This window comes from Vanessa atalanta, chromosome W, assembly GCF_905147765.1.
Source record: "Vanessa atalanta chromosome W, ilVanAtal1.2, whole genome shotgun sequence".
Classification (NCBI taxonomy): Eukaryota; Metazoa; Arthropoda; class Insecta; order Lepidoptera; family Nymphalidae; genus Vanessa; species Vanessa atalanta.
In genome coordinates, this window is record NC_061901.1 from 3630264 (window position 1) to 3651757 (window position 21494).

The 21494-nt window shown below is 37.3% G+C and overlaps 4 protein-coding genes across 4 annotated transcripts; 2 read left to right on the forward strand and 2 right to left on the reverse strand.

Annotated features, from left to right (window-relative positions):
- Nucleotides 1-5514: 5514 nt before the first annotated feature.
- On the reverse strand, nucleotides 5515-6786 carry LOC125075542. The gene has a single exon (XM_047687254.1). The coding sequence runs from the start codon at nucleotides 6784-6786 to the stop codon at nucleotides 5515-5517; it is 1272 nt and encodes a 423-aa protein (XP_047543210.1).
- Nucleotides 6787-13258: 6472 nt separating this feature from the next.
- Nucleotides 13259-13912, forward strand: LOC125075543. Its single transcript, XM_047687255.1, has one exon. It carries the CDS (start codon nucleotides 13259-13261, stop codon nucleotides 13910-13912), a length of 654 nt encoding a protein of 217 aa, XP_047543211.1.
- Nucleotides 13913-16130: 2218 nt separating this feature from the next.
- On the reverse strand, nucleotides 16131-16652 carry LOC125075544. The gene has a single exon (XM_047687256.1). The coding sequence runs from the start codon at nucleotides 16650-16652 to the stop codon at nucleotides 16131-16133; it is 522 nt and encodes a 173-aa protein (XP_047543212.1).
- Nucleotides 16653-17761: 1109 nt separating this feature from the next.
- LOC125075545 lies at nucleotides 17762-18434 on the forward strand. Its single transcript, XM_047687257.1, has one exon. The coding sequence runs from the start codon at nucleotides 17778-17780 to the stop codon at nucleotides 18432-18434; it is 657 nt and encodes a 218-aa protein (XP_047543213.1). The 5' UTR covers nucleotides 17762-17777.
- The last annotated feature ends 3060 nt before the right edge of the window (nucleotides 18435-21494 follow it).

Here is a 21494-nt window from a genome sequence, read left to right on the forward strand (position 1 = left end):
CTAAAGTCCAGCAGGTATCACAGTATAAAAGACTAATAGTCTTATAAATAAAACTAGACCGTAGTCCAGTGGATAGCACAGTAATAACTGCGTTATTCAAATCGACGATTAGACTTATAAATAAATCAACAAACTAGACGGTGGTCCAGTGAGTTTCACATTCGTAACTGAGGTGTTTATAAAGTAGCCAATTCCACAACAATAATAATAAAAATAAGGATCAAAGTCCCATAAATAGTCAATCAGTTATAGCTGAAGAAATCTGTAACCAAAGAGTTAAACCCTGGATTATCATTGCATTAAATCACTGTTTCTCATACCAGTTCAAGTGCACGACCGTCAGGCGGCCTAATGCAAGCAAAACGTTTTTCGTTGCTATATCCATTGTCGCAGAGTGTCGTTTTATCGTAAGATAATACGTATTAATTCCAAACATAGTGGAATAATATTCAATTAAACTCATAGATTACCGCGTAGGAATCATTTAAATGGATTTAACATAATTTGTTATATTTTCTACCGTAGTAGGTTATTAAGTATGAATATATATATCATGTATCATAAACGTATAATAGTATTCTTTCTTATAACTAAGACTTATATCTAAGACTTAACTAAATCGAACGTTTTCTTAACTAGATTATAAACCTTATATACGCTTCGCGTATTACGTTTTACTTAAATCTATAACTATACAGTGGATATATTTAACTCTAGCCCACAACAGGCATACACCCGATAGTCGATTACCTAAACCAGCTTAGAACTCAGATCAATATTTGCACGTGATAATCAACTTCAAAGAGATATACGCAGCCTTATTACTAAACCAGGTGTCCTACTACAATATAATATCTTATAATATCCTTAACATTGAGCTTAGGAGGCGTCCCTAAAAGGACGAACATTTTGCTACAAACGACACTTCTCGTATAAAGCGATTAGTGTGCCATATATAGTGTTACCAGCCTGGATGAAATCCATTATTTGGGTCCTTCACTGCATGAACGTATCACTTCAGCATTATTACAGCCTCCGCCCTGCAACATTCGGTCGTGATTGTGGTACTACCGATTGATGAGAGACATCAATAACGACATCGTAACGTCAACCAGCCATAGCTCAGTACCACATAGCACATACACTACTCTAGTAACCCGGTAAGACAGAGTGAGGGACATTACCATATCGCCAAAGACGTTATACAGTAACCTTAAACCCCGAAACTATCTCATGTAGGCAGCCTCATTGGTAACAGAAGGAGGGACACTACCGTATCGCCGAAGACGTTATACAGCAACCCCCGCAACTGCATCACCTAAGCAAATTCAAGACGACATCGCTACGAGGGACACTAATGCAGCGACTCTCGGTCGAGCTACACAGCCTCAGACTACGCGTCGAATCATCAAGAATCCACCAGAGTATATTCAGTACAGTACTCGTGCGCGATCATTTTGCATGTGCATTGTACAAATATATTATAAAGGTTTTGTTATTTAACAATAAAAATCTTAAAACATCAACATCATTAGATCGTTGTCGTTGTGATCGTATCAAGCAGTTATATCAAATTTGAATGAACGGGCTAGTTAGCACACGTTCACTTAATTCGTCAGATGTCAGATGTCAGGTAGATCGGAGAGCAATCGGGGTTGTCGTCAAGCAAAGAAAACAATATGTTTGTCAAGCCAACCGATACTACGGAGCGTCTTTATTACACTAAAAGTACATATAAAAATGTAATAACATAATGATCGTAACTGGGTCATACGAATTGTGTGACGTCAAGTGTCAAAGAACTTACAGGCACGTGTACAGCGCTAGCTTGTACATATTTCCAACTACAAAAAGAGAAAAAATAAGTAAACAAAAATAAGCAATTATCTAAAATTAAAGATACACGTTAGTTATTTAAGTCCCCAGTGCTCGCATTAAGATTAAAGTGAATTTTCCTCGGGATAGTGGGTGATGTCGCAGTGTCGACACTCGTTGTAGAGCCTCGTGTCGCTGTACTTGCGGCTGTCATTCTCGGGATCGGCGAAGAAGATGGCGGGGGCCACGACACTATCTCGTCTAATGTAATGTCATTGTTTGTAGCGGCAGGGTTTGGGTTGACCTCACTAGGTTTCCATTCGCATCTTGGCCTCAGATTAAAATATGCGAGTGTGAGCAGCAACGTCGTCATCAAGAATAAAATTGTATAAATTACAATATAATGTGTAGAGCCATGGGTTTCAAATTTCTTCAAGTCTGACCGCTTCAAATCGTCTATGCTTTTCTTTATTGATTTAAATAATTCTTCATGATTCTCAGCGGTGAAATTGTGAGGCAATGATATGTTCATGAACTCGTTCAGCGTAGATATATCTGGTACATTGATGTGAGTCGTAGGTTGAATGTACATCTGATTGACATAGTCATGTTGAGCGTGAATTGTAAAGGATTCACCTCTAATAGTACAATCAGGGTCAAGGTCGATTACTCCATTATCACGTAAATGTATTATTGTTACATTATTCGGACATATGATTCGTATGGCGCATTCGGTGCAGCAAGAAAACATCCATGTGTCACGAGCGTGTAATTTAATCCATCTGTCGGTGCATACTTTCGCTTCTGACCGACAGTATGGTTTGTTTTCATTGCTAATCTGTAGTTTCATATTACAGAGCGATTGTTCAACTTGCATTGTGTATACAGGATGGTTCAATGGACATAACATTTGTTTATGTGTCTGTCGTATGCACATATTTGTATCCTTTTCTGTCATGGGTATTATTGTGTCCTTGTTCCTCACGTTGACAGCGAGATATTTTGTTTCCGTGGAAGTATAGATGACTTTGTCTCCTCTTCGTTGAGGGATATCGATGACGTCATTCAATTCAAATTGGTCTCTATTTAGCAGGGAAATCTTGATTTCCATTATCAGGAATCTCCTAGTCACTTTAGCTCGTACTTGTAAGAGACCGTAGAGATCTCGAAAATTGTCAGTTGGAACAACAACATCATCCTGTAGATGGCCGGATATAACATTTAATTGTTGCGTAAGTTCTGCCGGAGTTAATAAGTGTATGTTCAGGCGGCCGTTATAAATATCGGTCACGATGTCAAGCAGAGTGTCCTGCGTACGCCGAAGGTTGGAGATAATCACATCAACAGATATTAAAGATGACAGTAGATGGAATGCCTGTAAAGTGCTTTGTCGTTCTTTTTCGACTTGGTGCATCTCAGTAGATATTACTCGCAGATTTTTGTAGATATGCTCAAATTGAGTGTTCATAATTTGTTCGTTTCTTTTCAGGATATTATTCTCCGCTTCGATCAATGATGTTTGGTTTTTAAATAGCTTAAGTAAATGATCTTCTCGCTCTTTTACGGTTTCAATATCCTTCTCGTATCTTCGAGCAAATGTGTCATCCAAGACCCCAAACAGGGTGTTAGCTAGGTAACCGACCCCATTGATTAAGCCTCTCTTGTTTCGTTGCAGGATGTGATGTTGGTTCGTCAGCAATTCGTTATAGTGTCGAAGTTCATAGAGCTCGTGAGCGAATTGCGTCACAACAGGTGCACATGAGTGATCGTTGTTGCAGGTTTTGTTTACCGAGTAGATATATTTTTCAACGGCGGTAATACTATGCCAATATGTTGTCATGTTGTAGTAGGCAATAAGTTTCCATTTGTCCTGTATGATTCGTACGTCAGAGATTTTGTCAAAGAACAATGTGTTATTGTTCAAGCTTTTGATGTAGACATTTGCTTCAATCGTAGATGTTAAACGCATCAGCAGGAAAAGTACCATGTTCATCAGTGTAGTTGGCAGACCTCGATTTTTTTGCAATGTACGTGGTGTCGAGGTGTCATTTTTCTTGAGTTCGTCATTTTCCAAACTGATTTTTGAGAAGTCATGTTCATTGTTTACCGGAAGTGGAATCAACTTGATTATGAGTCGTTTTATTTCTCCACTCTTCGTACGTAGCGTCACGACTCTGATGTGCCCATCCGTTCCTGGATGAACGTCAATCACTCGACCCATAGCCCATTTCGTCGGTGGCAGGTTCTCTTCTTTGATGAGAACAATGTCATTAACCTTCATATTTTCTTGAGGATGTTTCCATTTCGAACGAATTTGTAGGTGTTGTATATTTACAACAACTTTTGGCGAAAATGGTCGGTTCGCCAAAAGTCACGATGCATTTTCTCAGTGTGCTGCCATCTCGTCTGTATACAACGTTCGTCAAAGTCAGTCAGCGGCGAGGATAAAAGTGGTCCTCCTACTAAGAAATGTCCTGGAGTTAAAAAGCTGTCGTCTTCGTTCTCCGTCAGTGCACACAACGGCCGAGAGTTCAGACATGCTTCTATTTGATTGATTAACGTTGTAAACTCCTCAAACGTCAGTTTTTTCTCTCCCAAAACTCGTTTAAGATGGTGTTTAGTACTTTTTACCGCCGCTTCCCACAATCCGCCAGCGCTTGGCCATGCGGTTGTATTTAAGTGCCAAGTGACACCCATCTCGGCAATTTCAGATAGAAAGTCATTGTTGATAGCTTGCAACACTTCTTTGTATTCCCTTTTTCAAAAGGCGTGATGCACCGACAAAGTTCGTGCCGTTGTCACTGTACATGTGCTTTGGGGTTCCCCTTCTTGCACACATACGTTTGCTAGGAACGACGGTGTGCTCAGGTCAGAGACAAACTCGAGATGTATTGCCTTGGTAGAGAAGCAAACAAACACAGCGATATAACCACGAGTGGTTTTTATTCCTCGTCCCTTATTCGCTTTCAATTCCACTTAGCCGGTGAAATCAACCCATGTGTGCGTGAAAGTTCGGGACGGCGTCACTCTGGGCTCGGGTAGGTTAGCCATTATTTGGTGTTGGTTGTGGCTCCTGAAGCGAGTACACTTCACACAGTTTCTCAGGTATTTTTTAACTGTGCCGTTGCCCCCTAAAACCCAGTATCTTTGTCTGAGATATGTCAAGGTAAGACTTGGTCCACCATGCAGTGTTTGCAAATGAGCTTCTTTGATCAAAAGTTCTGTCAGTCTCGAGTCCTTAGGTAAGATCATCGAGTGTTTTGCAGTTTCCTATAATTGCGAATGTCGAAGTCTCCCTCCAACTCGTAAAATATTTTTGTCATCCAAATAAGGCGTCAATGTTAATAAATTACTTTTTGAGTGCACCTTTCCATTTTGTTTTAGTTGCGTTATTTCTGAATGAAATTCTTGTATTTGTACGGCTCTAATTACAAGTCCGGAGGCATATTCAATTTCCTTTGCAGTTAAGTACGTTGCCTTGTCATTATGGTTTTGATGCGTCACCACGTTACGCAAGTTTGTTGTGAAACATAAAACACGAGCTATCACTCGCACAATATGCTTTATTGAACTATATTTATTAATTAATTCTTCAAACATAGTATTTGAAGTTTGAGTGGCGCATATTTGTATATCTTTTTTCAGTTCAAATTGGGGTGTTTCCACCTTTGAGATGTCATTTGTTATGTAATTTTTCAACTACTCAGGTCCTTTCCGAGGTGGAAGCGAGTGTTCGGTGAGCTGTGAAGTAGTGAGTCCTCTCGTAGCGCAGTCAGTGGCATTGGAACTTACGTGACGCCAGCACGATGACGGCATGACATCTAAGATTTCTTTAGTGCGATTAGCGACGAAAGTCTTCCAGCGAGAGGGGTGGCCTTGGAGCCATCCCAAAACCACCAAAGAGTCAGTCCATCCGAAAATGGGAACGTCAGATGTTTGAAGAGCCTTCAAAACTTTTGTCATTAATTTGGATAATAATAGAGCGCCACATAGCTCAAGTCGCGGCAAAGTCATAGTATTCTTGCGAGGCGCCAATTTTGTCTTTGATGCGATTATTCTAACGATAGTTTGTCCATTGTCATTTTGTGATTTGAGGTATATGACGCCAGCATAAGCTCGTTCAGATGCATCACAGAATCCGTGTACCTCGACAGACGTATAGAGATTCCCAATCCACCGGGGTATGTAGAACTTGTCAATGTGTTTCAGATCTTCTCTGATTTTGTTCCAGTCTTGCTGTATCTCAAGTGGAACTTCGTCATCCCATTCCATAGATATCAACCAAAGTTTTTGAAACAATAGTTTGGCTCTAATGGTGAGCGGAGATAGCCATCCCAGTGGATCAAAAATTTTTGAAATATTCGATAGTAATATACGTTTGGTACAAAGGACCGATTCGTCATATTCTTCAATCGAGTGAAATGTAAACATGTCAGTAGCGGGGTTCCACCGTAATCCGAGCGCCTTTGTAGAGTGAGCATTTTTGAAGTCTATTGTTGTCGGATTTATTTGTTCGGTATTCAGGTGTGCAAGTAATTGCGGACAATTACTCGACCATTTTCTAAGGTTAATTTTAGCGCCCTGTAACATCTCGATAAGTTGTCTTTGGACTTCTCTTGCGTGGTCAATCGAATGGCTGCCGCTTAACAAATCGTCGACGTAAAAATCATGAGTCAGGGCTTCAGCAGCAAGCGGAAATTTAGTTTTATCGTCAAATGCTAGCTGTTGCATCGTACGCATAGCTAGATATGGAGCGGCTTTCATACCGTACGTCACGGTGCACAGTTGATATTCTTTGATACGATCTTGAATATTATCTCGCCACAGAATTTTTTGCAGGTGTTGTTGTTCAGGATCCAGCAAAATACAGCGGTACATCTTCTCGCAGTCTGCTGTGTATACATAGCGGTACGTTCGCCATCTGAGCAATAAACTTTGAATGTCTTGTTGAAGCTTGGGACCGCTTTCCATTAGGTCATTCAAACTGTTCCCCGTTTTTGAGGAAGCGTTAAAGACGACACGAAGTTTGGTGGTAAGCGAGTCTAGCTTTTGTACCCCGTGATGTGGTAGGTAGCACATAGGCTCTTTGTGTTCAGTGCATTCGCGCATGTGACCTAGATCTATGTATTCATGTATGAACTGCCCGTAGCTCTAACGTAGTGTGCTATCCTTGATCAGGCGACTCTCGAGCTGTTTGAATTGAGCCACGGCGCGTGCTTTGGAGTGTCCAAGATGCTCTTCAAAGTCAGTTTTCATCGGTAGTCGCACTTCATACCGACCGTCAGGCAAGCGCTTAGTTGTTTTGGTATAAAGTTCTTCGCAAAATAATTCCTGTTGCGTCATCGGTGTGGTTTCGGATGCGATTTCCTCCACCTCCCAGTAGTTGGCGATGTCTTCAACTCCATTTATAAGAACGTGGCAGTTAAAAGTAGTAACAGGCCCAGACAGAATCCACCCTAATCTCATCTGTTGGGCAATGGGCTGTTGTTTAGTTCCCTTGATCAAACCGCTCATTATGATTTCTGCATAAATTTTTGCGTCAAGTAAAATGTCAATTTTGTTTGAAATATTGTAGTCAGGATCACCGAGTTGAATGTGTTGCAAGTGTGGATATTTCTTGGCTGCAAAAGTAGCATGCGGCAAGCTGTTCACTAGTTTTGGCATTACTAAGGCGTCAGTGGTGAAATTGTAGTCATTATAGATCGACATGCAGTGTAGGTGTATTCTTCCCTTGCTTCTTTTTGCTGAAATACCCACTCCTGTAACAGAGGCATTAAAATTTTGGCGTGGCAGTCCTAGGAGTTGCGCAGCATTTTCAGTTATAAGAGTTGTTTGCGACCCTTGGTCTAAAAGTGCTCGCAAAGTCAGGTAGGTATCGTCAATAGCACGTACACGTAATTGTACGGTCGTTAATAATATTTCGTCATCCTTGCTAGTCGCATTGTTTGTCGCATGCTGCCGGCGCTGAGGTACAGAGTTCGATGCCCGTGCAGTTGACGCAATCGGTTCGTTACCCGAGTCATGCAAAGAAGTATGATGACCTCCATTGCAAACTTTACATCGCTTTGTAGAATTACATATGTTTCGTTCGTGCACATACAGGCAGTTTTTGCAAAGTCGATGTTACGCAATTAATTTCCACTTCGCATCTGTTGTCAAGGAGTCATATTTCCGACATTGGTAGAGCGCATGATTTGAATTGCATGAAATACATTGAGTATTGGCAGACGTCACGTGTGCAGCTTTATAAAATTGTGCTCTATTACCAGTTCCGAAGTGAGAATTTTCTTTAACCTTGAATGACGTAGATGATTTCGTCGATGACCAATTTTCGTTCTCTTTCTTATTCGTGGGTTTAAGCGCAATGAATTTCGCCTCTAAAAACGTCATGAATTTGTCAAATTCGGGGAGCTCGCGAGGCATCTTTCGCGATTCCTTGTAGTCACTACGCGTTTCAGGATCAAGTTTCTGGACTAACAGGTAGACCAACAGTGGATCCCAGCTCGACGTGTCCACGCCTAAGTTGTGAATAGCGTGAATACATTCCATCGCGGTGGCGTGTACGCGTTTAATTTCAGCCGATGATTGCCTTTCTATTGGGCGCTGGTTGAGAAACACTTCAATATATTTGTTAAACAATATTTGAATGTTGTGGGATCGGTGATACAAAATCTCCCAGGCAGTTTTGTAGTTCTCTTCTGATACAGTAAGGTGTTGGACGAGGCGATGAGCTTCACCTTTTAATTTGCCTTTTAAATGTTGCATCTTTTGAGAGTTGCTCAGAGTCGAGTTGTCATGTATGCCAGTTTTGTAGAGATCTAAAAACGTAGGCCATTGTTGTAGTCACCGGAAAATGTTGGAACCTCAACCTTAGGGGTGGACTCGTACTGATGCGCTGTAGCAGATATTCTTTTGTTTAGAGATCTTTTCATAGCCTCGAATTTCTCCTCGTACTCGGAAAATTCTTGTTCATACGCCGCATCTTCACCATTTAATATGTTGTCAATTTTGAGGTGCAAAGTGTCAATATTCTTCCATCGGAACTGCAGATTCTTTAATTCGTCCTCCATCTCCCATTTTTCCGTCAGTTTGTCAAGATTGATGTTCTTTATTTGTCGGATTAACGCACGGAAGTTGGTACGTTGCTAACTAAGCAGATCTTGTGTAGAAGAATTTTTCACGTCATCGTCATCGTCCGACGGAGGACAATAATTCTTAATGACAGCTTTAATTCGTTCATACAGAATTTTAGTGTCAGTGTAAATATCTTTCGATATGTACTCTTCAGATGGATCAGGCTTTGTTGCCAAAATGTTGTTATGGTTAATATCAAATTCCGGCCAAAGGCTGTCAAGAGTGCTTACTCGTTTGCGGATGTAGGCTTCAGTCTTCCTAGTAGCAGGATCCTTGTTAAAGTTCTTGTGGATCTTCTTGATGATTTCGATAATTTCCGATTGACGAGTAATAACTTCCATGATTAACTAGAATAAAGTTCACTTCACTAACAGTCACTGTCACGTTCAGATAGCCTGGGCTGATATTCCAGAGGCTGGGGGGTTTTAATCACCTTGTGCCCTTTACGCGTTTCGCCGTCTCAACTTAGGTTGCAAGGATCAACTAAGCCGATGCGCTATTCACACTAAAAAATACAAGATCATCCGGCTCGAAGGACCAAAATGAACGGGCTAGTTAGCACACGTTCACTTAATTCGTCAGATGTCAGATGTCAGGTAGATCGGAGAGCAATCGGGGTTGTCGTCAAGCAAAGAAAACAGTATGTTTGTCAAGCCAACGGATACTACGAAGCGTCTTTATTACACTAAAAGTACATATAAAAATGTAATAACATAATGATCGTAACTGGGTCATACGAATTGTGTGACGTCAAGTGTCAAAAAACTTACAGGCACGTGTACAGCGCTAGCTTGTACATTGAATCTGTTTACTGATAATAATTGTGGAGTTTTAGAACGACCGGTTTACGAACTTACGTCCGTCGATCGACACAGTTTTACATGAAGATTATTGATTTCGACCGCTATACGAACTTGCAACCGTCGATCGTCACAGTTTTACATGAAGATTATTGATTTCGACCGCTATACGAACTTACATCCGTCGATCGTCACAGTTTTACAATATAATATCGCTACAACTTGCTTCGCTTACGGTTCACAAGAATCTGCAACATGGAAGACAAAGTTGACAAGCAATATGTTTAGTTATTTTACAAATTTATTATTAATGAAAAAAGTTAAATCATTATTTATAGCCTTATTGCTATTTGTTAATATACTTGATTTAAATTTCATAATTAATAGTAATATAAGAAATTTAAACGTAAAATTATATTTTAACTAAGATAAGAAGAAAGAACATATGGAACTTGAGGAATTAAATATTATTTCAAGGGCTTCAACGCCTTATAGTAGTCCGCTGACTTTCACATTAAAGCGTGATGGAACCATAAGAGTTCCCTTAGATGCTAGGGAAATTAATAAGAATATGATTACATAGATTTAGTATGACGGGAGATGGGCGGCCATCTAGATACACCTTAATAATATTTTTAGGGAACTATAGTAATAAGTGAGGTTCCCACTTATAATATATATTTTTTGCAATATTTTATACACGTATAATGTAAGAAACAAGATAAAAGGATTAATTTATTTAGGAGTAAATTATATTCCGATAAACTTCATATAATTTAGGGGGTTGGATGTAACGGTCTATACTATACTATTTACATAAATACGTGAGAATGAATTATCGTTATTTTAATACTTTTTTTTATATATATAAAACATAACATCGGTCGCAGCGCCACCTACCGGGTTCAATATAAGCCGTCCGTAGACTCAGTTAAGCACGTATTAAAATTTAATCAAAATTGGTCGAATTGTTTTGGAGAGTTTACATACATGCATACATACATATAGAGGAACATAAAAACATACATACAAATAAATTCATGAGATTGCATAGTAAATGTATACATATACATGGAATAATAAAGGAATGACATTATATCAAGCTTACCTTTTTTCATACGTTTTTGTTGAAACCGTTCGTGTATTCATGGATATGTTCGTGTATTGGCGAAGAAAATGACGTGCCACTTTTTGAGGAAAAATCTCGGCGCCAGCTGACCTGCGTCGAATGTCATACTCGCATAAAAGCATATATAGGGGTATGATGCTTGGCAGCTCGGTTCAAATTGGACGCGTGGAGTGTTGCGCTCGCCGCATCGGCCGCGTGCAATAATGCATATCAAATTACATAATAAGAAATGATACTAGGCGGTGCAGCTGTGCGGGTTATACTGCGAGGCTGCTAGCTATGGTTGATTATTCTGAAGTATGGGAGTGGCGCAGATTCGTGTGTCGGTGTAGTGCCTACTCATATATCAATGGTAGATGCATGGCAAAATATAATTATAATGAGAATGTGCTTCGTGCATTTTACCTATAAATAATACAAATGATTATTACAAATGACGGTATGGCTGGCCGTCATATGAATGAGTGTTCTCAATGAGACATCATATTTATTATATAAAGAAGGTCGGGGTTAACCTCGAATAAAATATAATAATGAAATTGTTGGAGTATAATATAACTAAGTGTTTATTCTATTTAAAATCAGTTGCAATAAAATCTTTGAAGTGAACACACTCATGTTTCTTGAATTACTATAAAGTACAGTCCAAACTCAACCTTAATACAAGGAACATATGGTCGCATCGAGCCGGAACGAGAACTCATTAAGACACCGAGAACGAATACAAAAGGCATCGCATTCCAGAGATAAGGATTCGCTGAAGACTGTGTTTACGCACTACTATTAGAAAAATATATTCATTTGAATGATAACATCGTTTAAAATCGAAGTAATTAGCAAAAATACATATATATACAAGATGACTTCTCAAGAAGTTATGCTGAATATTGTGAAAGAGAAAGCCGGACTTCTACAAAAAACTCAAATTAATTTAAAGAAATGTCCAAAGCAGCGTTTGACGAAAGGATATATAGAATCGAGATTAACTTGTAGTGATGAATATTGGAATTCTTTTAAAAACATTCACGAAGAGTTAGTCAAATCGACGCCACGTGAAAAGAGATCAGATATTTCTTACTTCGTCAATGAAGATTATTTTATTTGTGAAGATCTTTATTTGAACATGCGCGCAGATTTAAAAGATATGTTATATACTATATCATCGAGAAAAACAGAATCAATTCAACAAGGAACTGTTTCGAAATCTATACATAGTGATTCTTCTCATCTGCAAGTAAAGTTACCCAAAATTCAAATGCCGACTTTTTGCGGAAATTATGAAGAGTGGCCGGCCTTCCAAGATTTATTTATTTCCTTAGTGCACAATAATACAGTATTAAGCAATGTACAAAAATTGCATTATTTGAAAACTAGTGTCGGGGTTGAGGCTGAAGCATTATTAAAACATATTCAAATTACCGAAATTAATTATGAGCAAGCATGGATTACTCTAAGAGATCGCTACGGAAATAAAAGGTTAATAGTAAATTCATTAATTAAAAGATTAATAAACCAAAGAAAGGTTATTGCCCCAACAGCAAATCAGATAAAAGATCTTTTAGATACGACAATGGAGTGTCTAAATTGTCTTAACAATCAACAAATTAATACGGATTCTTCGGACCCAATAATTATATTTTTGATATCTCAAAAATTGGATCCAGAGTCTCATAAGGATTGGAAACAATACTCTTACAAAGAAAATAGTAATGATATACCAACTTGGCCTGATTTGAAGCGATTTCTTGAATCCAAATTTAGCACATTAGAACTTACCACACCTTCGAATAGTACCAGAGACAGAAGTATAAGAGAACGAGCATTTCACGTATCGTCACCTTCAACGAACACCAAATCATGCGTTATGTGCAAAGAAGACCATACTATATGTCACTGCAAAGAATTTGCAAAAATGCAACCTACATAAAGAAGCGAATTTGTACAGAAAAACAACTTGTGTTACAACTGCTTACTTCCAGGGCATTCAGTTATAAAATGTCGAGTTCCTATGTCATGTCGACTATGCAATAAACGACACCATTCACTCTTGCACCAACATAAGAACACGAAAACATCGACTGATGTTCAAACTCATCATAGTAACCTGGAACAACATGAAGATAATATTGAAGTATCGACACACTATACAACAAAAAAATCTACAGCATTATTAGCGACAGCAAGTGCGCTGATTGACCAAGGCTCTCAAGCAAGTTTCATTACGAAAAGAGCAGCACAACTTTTGCGACTTGAGGGTTCTGTAGTTAGAGGCACCATAACAGGAGTTGGGTCTACAAGGACGTCAATTAACAGAGTTGTACAATTAGAGGTTCTTTCATGCTATGACAATCAATTCAAATTTAACATAAATGCTTATGTGATGACTTCTCAACTAACAAAGCATCTACCAACAAAAACAATCGAAAAACACGCCTGGCCGCACATACAAGGTCTCTTCTTGGCTGATTCTAAATTTAATCAGTCAAGTAGAATAGACATGCTTCTAGGTATTGAAGTATGTGCTGAAATATTGATAGGTGATATTATAAGAGATCCTCCTGGTTCTCCATGTGCACTAAATACAAAACTAGGCTGGATATTCTTTGGAAACATTGCACAGCACACAGCTTCAGAGGAATTTGTGACCACTCATCATCATGTTGATGTAGAAAATATGTTGAAGAATATGTGGGAAATAGAAACTTCTGACAAAAATGAATACACTAAAGAAGAAAAATTATGTGAAGACTTATACAATTCAACATATTATAGAACAAAAGATGGAAAATACATCGTACAATTACCAAAGAAGACAGCAACTCTATTATCAACAGAAGGAGAAACACGAAATATAGCTATGAAAAGATTGCAGATGTTAGAAAAGCGTTTTACCAAGGATTTGAAATTAAAAAAAGAATATATCAAGGTTATAAACGAATATTTAGAGAAGAATCATATGGAAGAAGTCCCAAATAATGAAATAAATAAACCTTCCGTATATTTACCACATCATCCAGTTATACGAGAAGACTAAGAAACGACAAAGGTAAGGATTGTATTTGACGCGTCGTGCAAGGGAACAAATAATGTTTCCATTAATGATGAGTTGTTAGTAGGACCTCAATTACAGGAATATATGCGGAAAATTATAATCAGATGGTGTTTATGCTATTAAGTTTAATTTCAATTAACAGGTGATTTTTTAAATAAAACGACGTGTGGCTAGTACGCAGGTTTATTTGCTACTAAAAATATTATGAATTTATGGACTGTATATGTAATTATCTAATCCGCTTGGACATTCCGCCCGCCAAAGAACATAGTTATTTAACTACATTTTAACAAAAAAAAAACAACTCATAGATATTTGTACTTAAAAGTAAATTTAACAGATAAATATGCGTATATAAAACTTATGAAAAATGCTCTCAACAATTCTTAATAAAATAAGTCTTCTTCTAGTATCAAATCTATCATAATAAATATGATATTTAAGATGTAAACACATTCAAGTATGTTCCGAACACATGGCTCTCTCGGCTCGGCGATGCAGTTTGAATAACATTGATAATGAACAACAAAACACAATTTATAAATTTAATTTAAGGTATAATAAAAAATACATTTTATTTAGTTATAATACAAATCTTGCTTACTGGACGCTTCAATTCTCCGGTTTTACACTTTATAGATACGACACGAGTTACATTATCAGATCCAGGATATTTATTGATAATCTTACCAAGTAACCATTTAGCCGGCGGTAAATTGTCTTCCTTTAAAACAACAATATCGCCTATTTCCGGTTCATCACGTTTAGTGTTCCATTTATACCTTTGATTCAAATTAACTAGATATTCCTTATACCACCTATGCCAAAAATCAGTTACAATCTTTTGCGTTAATCGCCATCTATCTAAACCAACTACATTACAATTCGCGTATGGCACAAAGCGCTTCTTTCGAAGCTTCCTTCCTATGGGCTTCCCGGGAAATTATGCAATTGGATTACCAGTTTTTTGGCAGATCGGAGCATCAAGGTCGTTGTCGACGGTGCATGCTCTGACTTAAAATTCGTCAATGCTGGTGTTCCACAAGGCTGCGTTCTATCACCCACTCTGTTTCTTCTGCATATCAATGACTTGTTGCAAATCAGTAACATTCATTGCTATGCAGACGACAGCACCGTAGACACCTCATACACCGGCCGTGCTAATATTTCTCGGGATAACGTCGAAGAAAACCGGAACAAACTTGTATCTGAAATCGAGTCTTCGTTAAACAAAGTCTCGAACTGGGGTCGGTTAAACCTAGTTCACTTCAACCCCAAAAAGACGCAAGTTTGCGCGTTAACTGCTAAAAAAACACCATTTGTCGTATCTCCACGATTCGAGAACATTCCGTTAGCCGCTACAGCTAGTATCGGAATACTTGGCGTTGATGTTTCGAGTCTCGTTCAGTTCCGCGGTCAATTGGAAGGCAAAGCCAAATTGGCATCAAAAAAGCTTGGTGTGCTCAGCAAGGCAAGACAGTATTTCACGTCGGCCCATCGTCTAAGACTATACAAGGCGCAAATTCGGCCTCACATGGAATACTGCTCTCACCTCTGGGCGGGTGCTCCCCAGTACCAGCTCCTTCCATTTGACCGTATCCAACGTAGAGCGGCTCGAATTATCGACGATCAAGCCCTTTCCGATCTGCTTGATCCTTTGGCTTTGCGTAGAGATGTTGGATCGCTCTGCATCTTCTACAGAATTTATCACGGGGAATGTTCCGAGGAATTGTTCGGATTAATCCCGGCTGCTGAATTTCACCTTCGGACATCTCGTCAAAATTCCAAATATCACCCGCACCACCTAGATGTCCGAAAATCCACAACAGCGCGATTTTTAAGACATTTTCTGCCTCGCACAACCACTCTGTGGAACCAGCTTTCGCCGGCGATTTTTCCGAACCGATACGACTTGGGAACCTTCAAGAAAAGAGCGTACTCTTTCCTGAAAGGCCGGCAACGCACCTGCAAGCCCCCCGGTGTTGCAGATGTCCATGGGCGGTGGTAGTCACTTTCCATCAGGTGAGCCTCCTGCTCGTTTGCCACCTTATGACATAAAAAAAAAAAAAAAAAAAAAAAAATTAGTATAATCCTCATCTGCAATATTTAGCAATGGTTCACCTACCAAAAAGTGACCTGGTGTCAAGGGTAGAAGGTCATTTGGATTATCGCTCATTAAAGAAATCGGTCTGGAATTTAATCACGCTTCCACTTGCGCCAGGACAGTAGACATTTCCTCGTAGGTAAGTGTACTATTTCCTACTACCTTTTTCAAATGGGTCTTAGTACTGCGCACCGAAGATTCCCATAATCCGCCAAAATTAGGGGAGTGGGGAGGGATGTAGTGCCAGGTGGTATTTTCTAAAGAAAGTAACTCTGCTATTTCTCCCGGAAGAGAAGATCGGGCATTATTAAACATATCTCGCATTTGTTTATCGGCACCAACAAAGTTAGTGCCATTGTCACTATATAAATCTTGACAATGGCCTCGACGAGCAGTGAATCGCCTAAAGGCGGCAATAAAGCCTTTGGCCGTCATATCGGTCACTGCTTCTAGATGGACAGCTCGTGTCACCATGCATACGAAGATGCAAATGTAACTTTTGTATGATTTTGCTCCTCGACCTGGTGAGAATCTGATAAAGACAGGGCCACAGTAGTCTACACCAGTAGACTTGAATGGTTTACTGGGTTTTACCCTTGCCTCTGGAAGCAATCCCATAATAGGAGTAGTTTTGTTTGTTGAATATCTTTTGCGAGATCTCATTCACTAGACATATACACCTCGACGCTCGACACTGTACTGGCCGACCATCGAATGGTTGCCTTAGCATGATGATAAATATAAAACTATTTTAAATTATAAACATTTGCAACAGCTTTTAAACGATATCGATTGGACACCAATCGATCGTATGACATGCCCTGATGATATCTACATGTATATTAAAAATAAAATAAATAAATGCTATAACAACTCAAAAACTAAAATAAAAATAAAAAACAATCCAAATCGTTCATCCAATAATTGGATGAACAAAGGTATAATCAGCAAATCAGCTCGTGTCACCATGCATACGAAGATGCAAATGTAACTTTTGTATGATTTTGCTCCTCGACCTGGTGAGAATCTGATAAAGACAGGGCCACAGTAGTCTACACCAGTAGACTTGAATGGTTTACTGGGTTTTACCCTTGCCTCTGGAAGCAATCCCATAATAGGAGTAGTTTTGTTTGTTGAATATCTTAGACAAATAGTGCATTCTCTAAAATATTTCTTAACACGCTCTCTAGCACGTAAGATCCAGTATTTGGATCTTCACTGTTCACCGCGCTATCGAGCCGTACGCACGCGTACCGCTCTCTCCCATTTTTTGCGTTGCTAATTTTTCATTCATTCTCTATAATCGATTGATATATTTATATATTTTTTTTTTATTGTTCGATTTTAGTGATTTTAGTTAGATTTGTAACAGTGTAACAGTTCGTTAAGTCAACACGTATTTGCGCGGTGTGTAATAGATGCAAAATGAGTAAATGTGATAAGTGTGCAAAAAATATTACCAAACGATATCCTGGATTGGAATGTAATAAATGTGAAAAAACAGTACATGGAAATACTTCGTGTTCTGGTCTAACAAATAAACAACTTGCTGCTTTGCGTGCAACCGAAAATCTACAATGGACGTGTCAAGAATGCAATAGCAACTGTTTAAAACGTAATTCATTTATCGTACCGGAGGAGGATGACGAGGATGAGGATAATACATCTCAGGATATGCGAATAAATATAAAACAAATGGTAAGCGATATGTCCAAAGAAATCGAAAAAGCCATACAACGAGAAATGAAGGACTTTATGAAATCGCTACAGTATCAGAGTGACAAGCTGGATGAATTGGTGGAAGGTCTCGTATTTTGCAAGCAGTCAATTCAGGAACTAAAACGAAAAAACACAGAAATGAGCAATAAAAATTCTAACCTAGAAACTAGAATTGGTGCATTAGAACAACGGTTACAGGAGATCGAGCAACAAAAATTGGGTGATCAAATTGAGATATCTAATATACCTTACAATGATAAAGAAGACGCAAGGTTGATTGTTGAAGAAATTGCAAATAAATTGCAATTACCAAAAGATGATGTAGTAAGTATTCAGACGAAAGTGGGCTCGAGTCGAAATGAAATGCCGGGACCGATACTATTAAAAATGAAGAATGAAACTATTCAAAACAAATGGATTACTACATCAAAAAAGTGTAAGATATCTGTAAAGGATGTTGTTGTAAATACAGGTACAAAGTCCGGTCAACAAATAGTATATATACGAGAATCCCTAACACCGTATAATAAAAATTTATTATGGAATGCAAAACAACAACTTAAGGATAAGTACAAGTTTATATGGAGTAAAAAGGGTGTTATTCGTGTACGTAAGGACAGTGATAGTGTACCTATCATACTAAGATCAATAAAGGACATAAGTCGCTTAGTTGATAATTAAAACTTACTTGTAATAAGAAAAGGTATTTCTCAATTTTTTTATTTATTTTATCCTTTTTCTTTAAATGTTTACGGTTTATAGTTTATAGTCTTTTATAGTTTACAATTTATAATATCTCACAATTAACTAAAATGGAAGTAATAAATGATGATTTACTGGAATTATCTAATTGTACAAACATACAGGATTTTGTTTTTAATATACCACATAGTAATAATATCCAACTGTTTTGCGTCCATATAAACATAAGATCTCTGATAAAAAACTTTTCTGCCTTAGAACAATGTATTAACTTATCTCAGAAATCAATCGATGTTGTTGTAGTAACTGAGGCAAATATCTCCGACTCATTAAGTTGTATGTATAGTTTGGATGGATTTGAAATGTACACAGAGTTGCGTAAGGCGCGCAGAGGTGGCGGTATAATTATATATATCAACAAAAAACATAAATATAGCATATCTAAATCACAAACAAAACACTTTGAAAGTATTCTGGGCACTTAAGTTACACCGAACAGATACGTCGCTAATCTGTGTGCACTTTACCGCCCTCCGAACTTAAGTAAACATCTGTTTATTGAGGAACTCGAACAACTTATTAAAAACACTAAATTATCTAATGACTTGTTTTTGTTGGGAGATATAAACATTGATTTAAAAATAAATAATCCTGTCAAACATAAATATAACAATATGATGTACGGTTTGGGTCTGGTGTGTGGGATTTCAGATTATACACGTATTGAATTACGTAATAATAAAATAGTAAAATCATGCATAGACCACATATACGCGAGATCTCATTCACTAGACATATACACCTCGACGCTCGACACTGTACTGGCCGACCATCGAATGGTTGCCTTAGCATGATGATAAATATAAAACTATTTTAAATTATAAACATTTGCAACAGCTTTTAAACGATATCGATTGGACACCAATCGATCGTATGACATGCCCTGATGATATCTACATGTATATTAAAAATAAAATAAATAAATGCTATAACAACTCAAAAACTAAAATAAAAATAAAAAACAATCCAAATCGTTCATCCAATAATTGGATGAACAAAGGTATAATCAGAGCATGTAAATATAGAGATTAATTGTTTAAAAAATGGAAGAAAGATATAGGAAATGAAATATTAAAACTTAAATATAATAAAGCAAGAAATTTTGCAAATAAAATAATAAATAGTAAATAGATTAACTGGCAAAGTTAAAAACTCCTTGGATAAAATTATTATAAAAGCTTTTAACAAAAATAGCATCCCAATGAAGGATATTGCAAATAACTTTGCAATATCTTTTAAAAACAGTGTTAGAAATATTATACCCACATGTACAATGCCATTACTAAAAATAAATGATTATGAAAGACATGTTAATATGTCATGTAGATTTAAAAAGGCTAGTGTGTATAATGTTTCTAATAGTATTAAGTCACTTGACAATAACAAATCTCCAGGCATACAATATACGTGTCATAGATCTCAAAAAATTAAATGATAAAATTGCTCCAATAATAGCAAAATTGATTAATGACTGTATAACTGCAGGTAAGTATCCGAAAGATTTAAAATTTGGATTAGTCAGGCCCTTATTTAAAAAAGGTAAAAGTGATGACTACGAAAACTATCGACCTATTACAGTACTACCAACAATAGATAAAATAGTAGAAAAATATATTTGTCAACAAATACAATGTTTTTATAAAGAGAATAATATTTTATCTCATAAGCAATTTGGTTTTCAACCGAAAAAGAGTACCACGCAGTTATTATCTAAATTTACCGACTCTGTCAATAAGCATTTAAATGATAAAAAACATGTAATAGTTGTATTTATAGATTATAGTAAGGCTTTTGACACGCTCAGACATACTGTTTTAATGCAAAAGCTCGAAAATAATGGAATTAGAGAACCTTTGTTAAAATGGTGTCAAAACTATTTAAAAGACAGAGCATACAGTGTTAAAATCGGTGAATCGCTTAGTGATGAAGTATACGTCTCACACGGAACGGCACAAGGATCGGTACTAGGACCATTGCACTACATAACGTACGTCAATGATTTAGAAAATGCTATTAAAAGTTGTGAAATGTATCAGTTTGCAGACGCAAATGTCTCCTGTCAGCGCACAATAACATAGACGAAGCATTAAAACAAATTCAATCGGATTTTGACGTACTTACGAAGTGGTCACATGATGTAGGTCTTGTAATAAATGTCACAAAGACAAATTCTATGTACATTAGTTCAAGTCACAACAGATATAATGGTAGTTTAAAGATCATTGCCCATAGTCATACATGTTTACACAGAAATAGTAATGATTATTGTAAATGTCCCTCATTAGATATGGTCCAAAACCAGCGATATCTTGGTTTAATTATTGATAACCGTCTTAAATGGAAAGACCATATAAATAGTGTCTGTGATAAGTTACGAGCCCTTTTAGCAAAATTTAGTCTATTACGTAATAAAATTCCATATTCAATTTTATTGATGATGTATAAAACTCTCGGCGAATCTATAATTTCATACGGACTCCGCAGCTATGGTTTAACAGGGAGAACACATATTAATCAAATTTATCAACTGCAGCTAAGATTGTTAAAAACAATTGTACCAAAAAAAATTAAAGACTTATATAAAACTAATTATCACAACTTATTTATTTATTGCAAGGTAATGCCAGTTAATATTAAAATTGAGTTCATGCTACTAACAGACCAATATTTTAATTTTAATGTAAATCAAACAATAAATACTAATAATTATAACATGCAATTAAGAAATGTCAGTAATCAAAAATTAAATATTCCTAAATACAATAATAACTACGGCAAGCGAGTATTGGAATATGTTATTCCTACTCTAATTAATAAAATCCCTAATGATATAAAAAAACAATTAAACATAAAAAATTATAAAAACAAATTAAAAAAATTCTATGTGGAACATGCTGTATAGTGTAGCTATTCAAATTGTAAATTCCTGGAACTAGTTCAGTGCGCGAGCGTCGACCATTATTACAAAGCTATTATTTT